The sequence below is a fragment of the Parasteatoda tepidariorum genome, chromosome 1 (assembly GCF_982258835.1).
Source record: "Parasteatoda tepidariorum strain Cologne lab strain chromosome 1, Ptep-v5.0, whole genome shotgun sequence".
Lineage (NCBI taxonomy): Eukaryota > Metazoa > Arthropoda > Arachnida > Araneae > Theridiidae > Parasteatoda > Parasteatoda tepidariorum.
This window is the reverse complement of record NC_141755.1, coordinates 40,631,911-40,644,790: the sequence shown is the minus strand read 5'-3', so window position 1 is coordinate 40,644,790 and position 12,880 is coordinate 40,631,911. Positions and strand designations below refer to the sequence as shown.

At 27.2% G+C, this 12,880-nt stretch overlaps 1 protein-coding gene across 1 annotated transcript; it reads right to left on the bottom strand.

The window, feature by feature from the left end:
• Positions 1-3,489: 3,489 nt before the first annotated feature.
• On the bottom strand, positions 3,490-10,738 carry LOC147816406 (uncharacterized). The gene is made up of 3 exons (XM_087162520.1): positions 10,591-10,738; positions 5,311-5,500; positions 3,490-3,759 (listed from the first exon to the last, which is right to left on the bottom strand). Exons 2-3 carry the CDS (start codon positions 5,474-5,476, stop codon positions 3,584-3,586), a joined length of 342 nt encoding a protein of 113 aa, XP_087018646.1. The 5' UTR covers positions 5,477-5,500; positions 10,591-10,738; the 3' UTR covers positions 3,490-3,583.
• Positions 10,739-12,880: the final 2,142 nt, after the last annotated feature.

Here is a 12,880-nt window from a genome sequence, read left to right as displayed (position 1 = left end):
TATACAATAAGCTTTCATTGTTATTTACAAGGCAATAACTGTTCCTCAACAATCCTCAACATCTATCTTTTCCAAGATTATAACAAATATAACAGATTAAAATCAGTATGTACATGCTTTCCTTTAGACGCAAATAACTAAATTATAATTCAACAGTAACGAACTAGTTTATCAAACTAAGCTACTTCGGTAATCGAATCTAAGATATTAATAATTTCATGAAAACTGTTGCCGTGAGATCTCTTAACACGATGGATATTAATTTACAATATATATATATATATATACATATATATTTACAATAGAAGAAAACAGATATTTACAATATATATACATATAATTCAGCAAAATCAAAAACAGACGCGAAACCTAAAAAATGAACGTTTTTCTTATAGGGATCGGAAGGACCACTTTTGGCTGTTTTATTTATGCCCTTTGACTGCATATCAATAATTATTTACTTCTGTAGTCAACAGAAATGCAGGAAATTTTTATTTTTTTTTACTTAAAAACCATTTAGGAAAAGCCATGAAAATATGACCTTCGAAATTAAACGTGTAACTGCAAAAATAACATAAGAAATGGCAAAAAACAATCAAAATTACCCCCAACGACACTTCTAGTGTTTAAACATGGCATGACAAAACATGGCATGAGTAAACATAGCATGGTCATTACTTGGTCTAATTTTCTTTTCCTACTTTGTATTTTTTACTGAATGTGTGGTAATAAGGACTCTAATTTAAACCATTATCATTTCAACAGAAAAAGTACCCAATATATTGTTCAACTGCTTAATATTTTGGATTCATTAACCAAAAAAAAGTTTTTTTTTTTTTCAGAAATGTTATTAATATTACAATGCAGTAGTTACAGAATTTATTTTTCTCTGAGAAGATTAAGTGGGGGTTAAAGATTTTGAGCCCCTTTCTTTATATTTTTATGTCGAAGATTTCGAATGCTCTGTTTATAAAATTTCCACCGAAACCACTTCTGTGCATCGAAAACCGTAGAGATATCACGACTGATATCTAATTTTCAATATGTTTTTAATAAATCATTAAAAATATCATTTATTTTGTCTACGGTTTATCACAATTTTATAGAAGGTTATGCAGCCTTACACCCATTTCGAATGAAGCAAATATTTTGTCGCTTTTTATAACGTAACTCTAAAATCTATGATAATAAAATTAAAAGTTTGTGCGTGCGTTTATCGGTGTGCCTCTGTTATAACTCCAGAACGGTTCTTACGACCATTCTGTAATTTATTACAGAACGGTCGCAAAAATTTTGCATCTTATATTGCCCTTTACACCGACTGTAAAGTCGGTGGGCAATTTTAGCCTCCAATCCTAAAAATTGCTCTCCAATTTAAATTAGATCATTCGGGAGAGGTTTAAAAAATAAAATTTTTGTTTTGGTCATCATTGTTTCCATGTCAATCAACATTGTTTAAAATTAAACCAAATTAAACTGTAGATGATTCCATTTCATCAAATATATTAGAAGATAACATAATTGATGTCAGGTGGATTTTAGCACTCCTTAATGAAAAAGGAATTTATTGCACGTCTTTTAATATTTAATTACATATTATATATTTATGTTAGATAAACTTAAGTGGAAATATCAGAATACTACGTCACAGAATTAGTAGCTCTAAACTTATTTGAATCGAAACTTATTTATTTTGTTTGTAGTTATACACTTAAACGAGTAATATTATCTCTTTATCAATTTTGCTTTTATAAAAACGCGTTTGAAGACAAAGGTTAAAGATTTCCATGATATTGACCTCAATGATGTATAGTTAAGTTTTTTAATATTTACCATTGAAATAAAAATGCAAAAAAAAAGTAAAATTGGAATACAAAAGTTATTTGCTGAAAAGCAAAATTAATGAGGAAATGATATAGATGTGTTAAAAAGAAATGTAAAACATCACTATGCTATGCCAACAATGTTTTGTTTATTTTGGTAGCAATTGCTAATTGAAATAAAAACTGAAAATCAAAACTAATGGAAAAATGATTCAAATTCGTTTAGGAGGAGCACAAAAAATCACCATATTTTGGTAATGAGCTCCACTGGTGTAATAGTAATTGGTCCAGATAATATCGCAAACTGAGAAAAAAGAAAGCATGGTCATGATTCCCAGAATATGGTAAAGTTAACCATTTTTCTGGCTCTATGGGAACACCAAAAAGTTCAATAAATTTTACTGAAGTGCTTTGAAAATAAATTTTGTTAAATTTACAATAAAATATGGTTTAACAATATGTGGCAAAATTTGCAAGTTTTATCTTGAATTCGTAAAGCCTGGCATTAAAATCATTTAGTTGGTTACATTTTTTTAATTAGATGTATGGAAATAAAAACTGCAATTTTGAAAACTTGAATTTATGGTAAGCCGTTACTATATGAAAAGCAAATTTTCCAAAAATGGTCATTTGCATGAAATTTTACCTCTATTATGCAGGAAATGTTTTAATTTATGTTTTTTTTATTAGAAAAGTTGTTGCTATACTGCACGGTATATAAACGTATAAGTTCATAAACATATAAATTTTAAAACATAAAATAATTAACTTATTACTTTTAAAGTAAAGAATTATCTGAAGTAAGTTTTCCTGTCGAAAATATGGAAATTGCAGAATTTTTATATAAGTTTTATTTTTTCATAAGGCAATGCTTAATTAATGAGGCAATGATAAAAAGAAATGTAATTAAACCAAATGTAATGATAATTAAAAAGAAATGTAAAACATCACTATTATGTTATTGATGCCATCAATGCTTAGTTTATTTTGGTAGCAATTAAAAACTAAAAATCAAAGCTAATGAAAAAATGATACAAATTCGTTTAGGAGGAGCACAAAAATCAACATATTTTGGTGAAGAGCTCTACTGGTGTAATAGTAATTGATCCAGATAATATTTAATAAAGATGATTTTTAATGAAATACCTTCAACAGGCACTTCAACAACTTCAATAGTTTCTTCAACAGGCATTGCATTTATTGATCCTGTCTACCTGATGTCTTTGATGGTGCTCAGTGATTTAATATATTTAGAAAGTATTTTTCATTTGATTCTTGATTAATATCCAATTGTCATCACTCAATGTGTCTACATTTTTTACATTAATTTTGACAAGCATTATTAAAAATACATATTTAGGGCAGTAATGTAGAACACCCTATTCAATAAATTTTTGCTTAAAACTATACAGTGGGAAAAAGCATCATTCAAACTAAAATCTCATGCTGCCACACTATTTCTTTTTGATGTGAGCATTCTCAAAAGCCCCTATGCTAAAATGCATATAAAAACAAAAATTTAGCTTTCTGTATAAAAAATTGGAATTATTATTGTAACTTATTTTAGTTTCAACATTAATTTTTTATAATTTCGTGATAACATATGAGAACATAATTTATTTTTAAAATGTTGATAATTTTTTTAACAAAGAAGGTGGAAAATGAAACAACATAAAATATATTATTTTAATCCTTCAATTTCAACACATTTTCCTTCGCATTTTTTAATAAAAGAAGCAAAGTAAAAAGGTATAAAATATTTATCCCGATGTGGCTTTAGGTTCACATCTGTGGCTATCGGGATTGCATCTAAGTCCTGGTCCACAGCGAGGATAGCTGTAATTTACTTTTGGTACTTGTCCCCCATTAACTATATACGCACCAAAATCAACTTCAACAGCAGGCTCAGCTTTTATTTCACATTTATCTCCTCTATCTGAAATGAAATAAAAATGGTGCATAAAATTCTTCATGTTGTATGTTTAATTAAACTTAAATTGCTTGAATTTCATTTAAATAATACGTATTTCAAACAAAGGCTTTTCCCAAATGCAACTTCTCTTTTTCCAAAAGTTTATAGCATAAAGAGTAAGGTGTTACAATGATTTTTCTCAGTAATTAATTCTTTGAGGAAGTTTACAGTGATCATTTCAAAATGTATGACCCAATTTAATATTGAGTAGGATCTTTTTGATAAAAAAAATATGAATCCAGTTGTATGAGATGTAAGATTTTAAAGATCATATATATATATATATATATATATATATATATATATATATATATATATATATATATATATATATATATATATATATATATATATATATATATATACATTATGACCATTGCATTATGATCACCCTCCATCTATAACAATGGGCTCTTCCAGGTTTTCATCGTTTCTCGCCCAGGAACAATGTTTTCATGGGGCACATTAAGACCCATAATCCTCATAGAACAATCCCTGACGTCTGTAAGCTACTTGAACATAGTTGCAGACAAGATTCACCCATTCATGGCAACAGTTTTTCCTGCTGGGGATGGTGTTTACGTACAGGATAATGCACCATGTCATAAGGGTCGAATCGTCGAGGAACATTCCAGTGACTTTCAAGTCATGTCTTGGCCCCCAAATTCACCTGACCTTAATTCAATAGAACATTTGTGGCTCTACTTGGAAAACCAAATTCGTGCTGCCACGCTACCCCCTCGCAATATGAGGGAATGGCAGGACCAGTTGGTGAGTGCTTGGTACCAGATACCTCAGACTTTTTCTGACCTATATATATATATATATATATATATATATATATATATATATATATATATATATATATATATATATATATATATATATATATATATATATATATATATATATGTGTGTGTGTGTGTGTGTGTGTGTGTGTGTGTAATATTATCAGAAATTATGTCATCGCCAATTTAAATCATTTTAATTAAAAAGAAGAATTTGTTCTACTTGAATTTGTAATAAAAATAACTGCATTCTAAATTTCTAACCTATTTTTATTCATTTCCTGCTTAACGCAAGAAATTCTCTTGTTCACAGGTATTGAGAATCCCTGCTTAAAACTTATCAACTCGCCCATCTATTATGTTCTCCCTCAAAATCACGAAAACTATTTATTTATAACTAAATTTTTAATGATTTTTCTAGAAATGTTCTTTTTGAATTTTATTTTTAGAGTAATGCTGAAATGTGTGCGTTAAAATTTTTGACTTAGTTTTTAAAGGTATCGTATAAAGATATTGACCCCAATTTAATACAAATAAATTAAAACGCCTAAATATTCAGAATAAATTTTAAATATTTATGCATTTTAATTGCACTGTTTACAAATTTAAAATCGGTTTTTACATTCCAACAATTATAAGAAATTATGACCAGAAAGTGAAAAATACAGCAACTATGAACAAATGAAATTTAGTAATTGTTGTAGAATTTAAATACTATAAAGCTTACTTAGGACTTTTTCGCAAGTAGCACAGCAATTACATACTACATATACTGGTCTGTAGCCTTGCTTGCAATTGATGTAAAAGTATTCTACGCCACAATAGCTCTCATCGCAGACAACTGCACTACTGTAGTGAACGAAAGCAAGAAGCAAGAAGATAGCAGTGTACATATTTTCTTTTAGGACAATTTCTGCCTATTAAAAATATACTACATTATACAATAACCTATAACTTCGCAAAAATAATATTTTGTCATGTTTGAAAACAGTCAATTCTTCAAAAAGAAATTTTTTTCATAAAAATATAATATATTCGATATTGAGTAGAAAATTGACAAATTCTATTATCCGAAAAAATGTTATTTCTTACTTTAGTATTTTTTTTTTCCCGGTACCAAAATCATTTATTTTTGAAATAGTTATTTTCATTTACTCGTATTTCATATAAACCGTTTCATATTTAAATAAATGAAAAAAAAATCTGAATTTTTTTATAGACTTTTATTTATATTGTGAATTTAAGCTTATTTGTTTTATATTATTTATTTTGATTTTCGATTGTTAAATGATTTATAAATATTACCAACATGCAGACATATGTAATCGTAATCATTATAAAACTTCATATATATATATATATACATACATATATATATATATATATATATATATAACGTCGTTGCCGAGTGGAAGGATTAAAACAGGTCATAGGTCGGGAAGGAGGGTACAAAATTTATTTATTAATTATTAGACAAGAGCAGTCATGAGAATGAGTAAAAGTGCACACGAAAAGTTGCGCTCCTTGGTTATATGTTAGGGAAAATCTTGCAAAGTAAAATCCGTAAAATGTCTTAATTTAGGGAAAGAGGGAAATCTTAGTAGTTGCTATTGGATTATGAAATAGATCGAATGCTTCCCACACAGAGCAAAGGGAAAACTGCCCTGCTCTTAATTAAATGCATACTTGAGCCAAAAATAGATTTAAGAACAGGATGTGGCTTTTAAAAGTGTGAGAAAGTATTTCGATTAGAATAATTAATTAGGATGAAGTTTTATAGCAAAGAAACTAACATAAAAAGATTAATTGAAGCTTTTTATGTTACATCCCCCTTCGCCAAAATTGTCTAATTAGAATCCAAAAATTTTGAAATTATCCATTTGCAAAATCTTCCCTATGGTAGAAGCACATTTAAAATAACCAAATTTGTAATGTTGACAATATATAAAAGTAATATTTGAATTATCAAAAATACACATTTGTACTCATGGTAAAAATTTTAACACATACAAAAATCTGTAGTAGCATCATCAGCAATTTTAAGATTTTCATTTTCAACAGTTCTTTTGACTTAACAATTTTTTCAGTTTCAAAAATATTTTGTTTAAAGATCACATTACAGTTATTCTGCAAGAAGTATTCCTCATAATACCAATTTATGTTATCTCTTCAGTCATGATGACAAAAATTTATAAACATTTGTTAAAAATGTGTAATTTAAAATGTAAAACACAAAAAACATTTTTATAGGAAAAATTTAAATCTGAAATTAGATTTGAGTCTTGTTTACCTTGTTTGAAAAAATTAAAAAAAAAATGACACAGTGGTTGTTATTCTAAAGACCAAGATTGTCTTTATTTCACTTTATCTATTATTTACCTTTAATATTTATCACTTTAATAGCAAAATATCCGTATTTTTTTTTATGTCCAAAAATTTACCTTCTATACCCTTTTTTCATTTCTTTTTCTCTCTTATTCTCCATCTACTTTCTATATTTATTTATACTTTTTCTTTATTGGTATTTTTATTGCAATTATTAACCCGGATTTCAGGAAATATGTAAAGACAAATTGCTTTTATAATCAGAAAAGGTGATCAGTCTTCTCAGATTTTGCATTACAACCTGTTTAACACAACTTATCACTAATTGAAATCCAAAACAAGCTTTCAAATTTAATATGGTATTAAGGTAAATCAGTTTTTAATTTTTGACTGATCTAGCTATTTTCCTTATTTTTAATCTGAAGTGCAAGTTAGGTTTATTTGCAAATTACCTTTTATTTTTTTTTTTTTTTTTCATTTATCTTTCATTTTGGACATAATTTTTTTTTTTTCAAAAATTTTAGTTCGGACATTTTTTAAAGTAATTTTTGTGCAGAGATCTTAATTGATAATTTAATTTGTCACAATTGTTATGAATTCAAATATTTTCATTTCTATTTTAAACGTGTTTTTGAAGTGTATTTGGTTACTAAATTTTTCAATTTGTGTTTGATCATTTTCCTATCTGTATGCTGGAATTAAAGTTCAGAAATAAAGAAACGATTTGTTTATGGAAATTACTGAGCTAGAACAGAGCTATGAACTAATTACCAACGTTGGACTCAAGCATTAGTGTCTGGTTGTACTTCAATTTAAATTTTAACAACAAGTAATTTATTCATTATTCCAAACTATTTGTATTAGTTTTAACATTTCTTGATTTAATTTTAGCCACACCGTAATTGCATTCATATATTAAAATTGAATTTCAATAATTATTGCAGTTGCATTACGAAGAGAAAAAAAAAATTTAAATAGCATTTTCATATTAATCCTAAACACTACAGTAAAACAAAAACATTATTTCTACTACTCAAAAAATCATAGAAGCTGTAACACATAAAACAATAAATTTAAAAATAATTTCTCGAAACATTTCTTATGACAATCAATTCACTAAAAATAAAAATTTCAAGAAAAAAAAAATTTCAACAGTAAATACGATTAATATATAAAAAGTAGTTTCACTTTGAAACATCAAATATGGGAAAAAATTAAAACCATAATCATTTAAGAAATTGATTTATGAGAAATGTAAAAAACTTTAACTCAAAGGATACCTGAAAAAGTTCGAATTAGTCCGAGATATTTTGAAAACCACAACAGAGATGGGGAATGCGTTGAAATTCCGTAAACACAATTCCAAAACCAAAGACGTGAGCTGCTAGGGAAAAAATTTGTTTCTTCGTTAAGATGAATCGTAAATTAACACCAATAGTGACTGAGAAATTGAAGCTTATTTTTCTTTTGAATGTCGAATATTTAAGTAGACCATCGTGGGTGTGAGAACAATTATTCATCGACGATAAGATCCAGCTCAGCACTTAAGAGTGGCAAAATCAACGCTTTCTCAAAGGGATAGTTTCAATAAAACATTTTAATTATCAGGAATTCGATGCAGTTTTTCTTTTTAGTCCAAGGAAGGAATTGAAGCTCAGCTTTCTAGTATTCTCAGGAACGTAGACAAAATATGCAGCATAGACATGGAAAACGGATGATCGTTTAGTTCCACTGTGCGTAGGTATCATTTATAATAAACAAAAAGTTTTGAAGAGTTTATTTATTTATTTTTTTTTGATGAAGATACTGGGTGAATGAATTATTGCCATAAGTTGAAGAAGAATTTGACTGCTTATTTACCAACTGTTCATTTGAATAAATGATTTGAAGTTATTCCATATTTTTGAAGTACCCTCTTCCGAAGTTGATTTATTTAATTTTAAATGAGAGATATTCCATATCGTTGATGTACCGTACCCCGTTCCCGACCGTTAAATCCTGTCGACTTATAACGTCGTTGCCGAGTGGAAGGATTAAAACAGGTCATAGGTCGGGAAGGAGGGTACAAAATTTATTTATTAATTATTAGACAAGAGCAGTCATGAGAATGAGTAAAAGTGCACACGAAAAGTTGCGCTCCTTGGTTATATGTTAGGGAAAATCTTGCAAAGTAAAATCCGTAAAATGTCTTAATTTAGGGAAAGAGGGAAATCTTAGTAGTTGCTATTGGATTATGAAATAGATCGAATGCTTCCCACACAGAGCAAAGGGAAAACTGTCCTGCTCTTAATTAAATGCATACTTGAGCCAAAAATAGATTTAAGAACAGGATGTGGCTTTTAAAAGTGTGAGAAAGTATTTCGATTAGAATAATTAATTAGGATGAAGTTTTATAGCAAAGAAACTAACATAAAAAGATTAATTGAAGCTTTTTATGTTACATATATATATATATATATATATATATATATATATATATATATATATATATATATATATATAGGTATATAATACATAAAAGGTGCTTTGCAACTAAGAAATTCTGATACGATTTTATTATAGGTCAGAGAAATCTTTAAAACTTTCATGCCTCTAACAATAATACTTCATGTAGTTTTACAACAATTGAAAATTGAAACATCTCCCGCACATTTCAAAGCTATTCGTTCTGTTAGTCGTATTCAGAAAATAAATTTTAAAAACTACTCATTGAGGTATAAATCAGACTGTTTCGGGCATTCAAACTGAATCCAATTTGTGCCTGGGAATTCCCAAAGGATTAATATTAAATTGATCAAATTTCCATCGGGTTATTTATCAGAGATCAGTAGTTTAACTAGCATCAAGATATAAAATATTTTGTTTTAAATAAATACATTATTCATTGTTCAATAAAATCAATGGTTACTAATTCCAACCATCAATTTATTAGATCATGCAATATTTTTACCACGTTTATATTAACTTGCCTTCGTGTATGTCTGCTCGGGTGGAATTTTGTAATCGATTTAAAACTAACTTCCCGACTAGCTACAGACTTCAAACTTGGCCCATAGTTCAGAATTGGATGACAATGCATGAAAATGGAGAGAAAGAAGACATACAAAGTAAAATAAAATTAAAATAAAGAAAATTTAGTATTTTCGCGAATGTATTTTGTTGTCGATTCGAATATTTCAAATTAGTGTCACAAGTCAGTTGAAAAGTTTTGTGTACAGTGAGAGAAAAAATTGAGATTTTGGAAATGAGTACCAAAAAAAAAAGATCAAAATAAAAATAATATTTTTAAAAACCACTTTTTTCTAGTGGAGAATAATAATTAAAAACAAAAAATTTGAAAGACGAAAAACGTGGGGTGTACGAATTACATAACAGTACATATACACATACATATACACATTTTCTTACCCATACACATGCATATACACAAAGATATTCCACATACACATCAATATTCAGATACAATTACGGATATACATATATATATTCACATGAGCACACATACGCACACTAATATAACATTACTGTTATGCATTTCATGCTCCCCACGTTTTTCAAATTTTTATTTTTTAATTATTATTATCCACTACAAAAATGGGTTTTTTAAAAATATTTATTTTAATTTTTATTCCTTTTAAAACATAGATATATTAGAAATGAACTGAAGTCATAAACTCATTACCTTTAAAGTAAAGTATTTTCTGAAGTGAATGTTACTATAGAAAATGGAAATTGCAGCATTTTTATATAATAGTAGCTAAGAACAAAGACACGTATTGGGGATTTATTAGTCATGATCTTTATGAAAAATGCATGCTTGCGATGGGATAATATCTACTCATTATGCCTCTCCACTTGAATAAATAAAACTTAAATGTTATTATTAAACAATTTATGAAAATCAGATATATCAGAGACTTGCTTTGCGTTTGCCAACTTAATCAGTTTTCTATGCTTCCAAGATTAGCAATGAAAGTTTCCCTTGTTTCAATTTATCCAATCTGCAAAATGCATTAATTTTTGACATGAAAATCTGTATGTGGAAATATATATATATATATATATATATATATATATATATATATATATATATATATATATATATATATATATATATATAATAAATAAATAAATAAATACAAGAAAACACGAAGAAAGTTGAAAAAAACAATAAGCTTCATTTATTACGCTTAAGCTGCAATTAACTCAGAACTCATTAGATAAGTTCAAAATGAAGAATGAAACCAAGAAAAATTATAGACATATGAAAAAAAAGGGGGGGGGGAAATAATAAGTAAAAAAAATAACAAGCAACAGTTTTAAAAAAAAAAGAAAAAAAACGAAGAAATTTTTTTTAAAAAACCGGAAAAAAAAGATATAATCTTTTCTTCAGCCCACACGATTATATCCGCAAAACAGAGTGCTTTCTGATATTGTATCAATAAAGCCAAAGCAAAATATATTAATACAATAGTGTGATGAGCGCTCAAAAAATTTTTTATAAAAACAACAACAAAAAAATAGATCACAAAAAGTAAAAATAACATGTAAAAACAGAAAATAAAATAAAAATAAAATGCTTGTTTTCTATTGAATAGAGCAATCGTAACGGTTTTGACGAATATGTTTTAATTCTAGCTGTTTGTCGTGATTTGTAAATTGTAAGCGGTGAATAATTCCATTACTTTTAATCATGTTTGGTTAAAAGAATAACGCATTTATTAGAAGTGGTCAGCTATTTAAATCCATTTGTTCTCATTTTCTTTTATATTGTTTTTAATTTATACGCATTTATGTTTTGTATTTAGAGTTTTTTGAATTCTTGTGTTATAATTAGAGCTTTTTTTTATTTTGAAGAACCTTTCTTAAAAGCCAGTGTGTTGAGAATCGAGAAAATCAAAGTTTAAAATATGGGTCATTCTCACAAAAACAGTCATTTTCATGTTCCCAGTATATTTTATGTTTGTTTTGCAGCTTACGAAAAAAAAAATTCAGGGAAAGTGTCCTTCAGAATGCAAGCTAACAAAAGAATAAAAATAAAATTATCAATTTTTATTTTTTATTTATTTTAGGTAATTAAAATATACAAATATGTCAATCCCTCACTTGTCCCCACTGCTGATTTAAAAAAAGAAAAAAATTGTTACTGAAATAAATTTTTTTTTACAAATTCGTGTTTTTTATTTCAGAATACTAAAATATAGAATTCAGAAAATCAATTTTAAATTTAATTTCTGATGAAAATATTAACACAGCACTATTTTAAACTTTGTCCCCAGTGTTTCGCGTCATTCCCTCACAACAATGTTTTTATCACCTGCAATCTTCTTAGAATAAAAATATTTTAATAAAAACTTCAGAAGTTAACAACTGGCACCATAGAACAAAATTGCAGTATGTTTCCATCTTCAACTTAAAGAAGCCTTGCTGTGGAATAAATTTGAATGAATCAAACCAGGTAAAATTTTTTACATTTGTCATTCCCTCATGTCATTTTTTAGAGTAAAATAAAATACAACTTCATCGAGAAAGTGGATAATTATATGTTGCTTTCTTGTATAAATATAATTGTATGTGATTGACTTCAGAAATTAATTAGGCCTAACTGCTACTTTTAAATTTTATTGAATTCGTCATTCCCTCACTAGTGTATAAAGTGAGGGAATGGCGCTGAAGTGAGGGAATGATTCAAGATGAGTATATTATTAAATTTTTTTTGTTCAATCGTGCCAGCCAATTTTATTTCCCAAACCTGCAAAAACTATTAAATATATAAGAGTAAATTATAATAAATATTAGATATACTTAGTATGTTATAATTTTCAAACTTTAGGTAGATGTAACTTAGATAAAAACATGTATTAAAATAAAATATCATTCCCTCACTATTAGTGTCATTCCCTCACTTTTTAAATAGTGAAAATAATTAATTTACTTATTAATTAATTTGAAAAATAAATTAAAAAATTAAT

Excerpts from the sequence above, each read along its gene's own strand:
- LOC147816406 (XM_087162520.1), bottom strand. The coding sequence starts at position 5,476 with ATGTACACTGCTATCTTCTTGCTTCTTGCTTTCGTTCACTACAGTAGT. Across the intron at positions 3,760-5,310 it reads TACTTGCGAAAAAGTCCTAA|ATAGAGGAGATAAATGTGAA; the intron begins GTAAGCTTTATA and ends ATTTCATTTCAG.